This window comes from Egretta garzetta, unplaced genomic scaffold (assembly GCF_000687185.1).
Source record: "Egretta garzetta isolate BGI_Z169 unplaced genomic scaffold, ASM68718v1 scaffold425, whole genome shotgun sequence".
In the NCBI taxonomy this organism is placed as follows: domain Eukaryota; kingdom Metazoa; phylum Chordata; class Aves; order Pelecaniformes; family Ardeidae; genus Egretta; species Egretta garzetta.
In genome coordinates, this window is record NW_009259796.1 from 417,178 (window position 1) to 418,532 (window position 1,355).

At 39.6% G+C, this 1,355-nt stretch overlaps 1 protein-coding gene across 1 annotated transcript in view; it reads right to left on the reverse strand.

The window, feature by feature from the left end:
• Nucleotides 1–970, reverse strand: part of LOC104127101 (thiamine transporter 2) — a 6,815-nt gene extending 5,845 nt beyond the window's left edge. The window contains exon 1 of the mRNA XM_009639738.1: nt 821–970. Within this exon, the coding sequence (XP_009638033.1) occupies nt 821–970 (150 nt within the window). The remainder of the gene's footprint in view (nt 1–820) is intronic.
• Nucleotides 971–1,355: the final 385 nt, after the last annotated feature.

Consider the following 1,355-nt stretch of genomic DNA (forward strand, 5'->3'; position numbering starts at 1 on the left):
AAAATATTTTTTTTTTTTGGAGAAAAAAAAAAAAAGGGGGGGGGGGGGGGAACCCCCCCCCCAACAACAACCCAAATCACGAATACCTTTTTTTTCCTGAAGAAACCTTGGGTTCACACTATGCTAGCAGATTCTGCCTTAATATTTGCTACTGCACATCAGGAATGTCTGTTCTTCATGTTAGCTGTATGTGGGTGCACCAAGCCTGTGTTTTCTAATTATACCATTAGCTTCATGACTCAGCCACTTGTTAACTACGTCCCCTTTTGTTGAGAAGTGTACTCCTGAAGCAGCCAGTGCTGAACAGAAGAGCAGAGCAAGGAAGCTTGCAGTGCATGCTTTTGTCAAAAAAATATTTTTTTTGTATGTGAATCTGACCTCCAGAGGGAAGTGAATGCATAAAACGAGCTTGTGTAACGTAGGTAATCTAACAGCTTGTAAGGGGAAGTCCGCTTGGTTTTCTTATGATTTGCAATCACTACATCACTGTCAGCATAATCAATTCCACAATAAGTATAAATAAATCTTAGTGTTGCTCCTCCTCTGGGATTCTAGGTGGGGAGAGGGACTAGCTGACCTGATTTTGTTGAAAGTACCCATTCCTTAACAGCCACCAAAATGGTTTCAAAGTCCTAAGAATGTAAAAAACCTAAAGTTTTGACCTTCTGCAAAAGAGGTGAGTCCTTACTCTTCCCCAGAAGCATCTTAAATATAAGTCTCTAGATAAAATATACCTGTATTATCAAACAGTTTATCTCCCCTTTAGTTACTGCTGTAAGACAATGCTTTTATTTTAATTATTAAGGGTATAGTTACGTACTTCTTCAATCGTTAGGTTTTTGTCTGGTCCGGTTAGATAAGGAGTGAGAAAAGATTCTGATGGCCTCATTGTGGAGAAAAATCCATTTGCACAGATGATGAGTGTGGGATAAATCCAGCTGCGGCCTACGTCTCCCTTCCAGCAATCCATAGTCTACCTAAAAAAAAAAAAGTAGTGAAGAAATGAGCATACCAGGAATTCATAAGGATGTTCTTCACAGTTGGTAAGAATTCATTTGTAAGTTTACTTTTTAACTAACCCTACTCCAGCTAATGCTTCTTTCTCTAAACCTGCCAGTGATCGCAGGTGCAGCTTGTAAATGAACGACTTGGATCGAGGTGCATTGGTGGTGGCAAACTCCAGCCTCTGTATCATCTATCAAAGGTTGTTCTTAATGACGTACTTAGAATTGATTGGATGTATCGTAGTGGGAGAATAAAGTTCCATTAGAGTCTTATTTCCGAATAAACAAGTGGGCAAACTGTGAGATTAAAGCTCATTCGAAGCATGCTCAAGGTGGCTTTTTTCTGTTGAT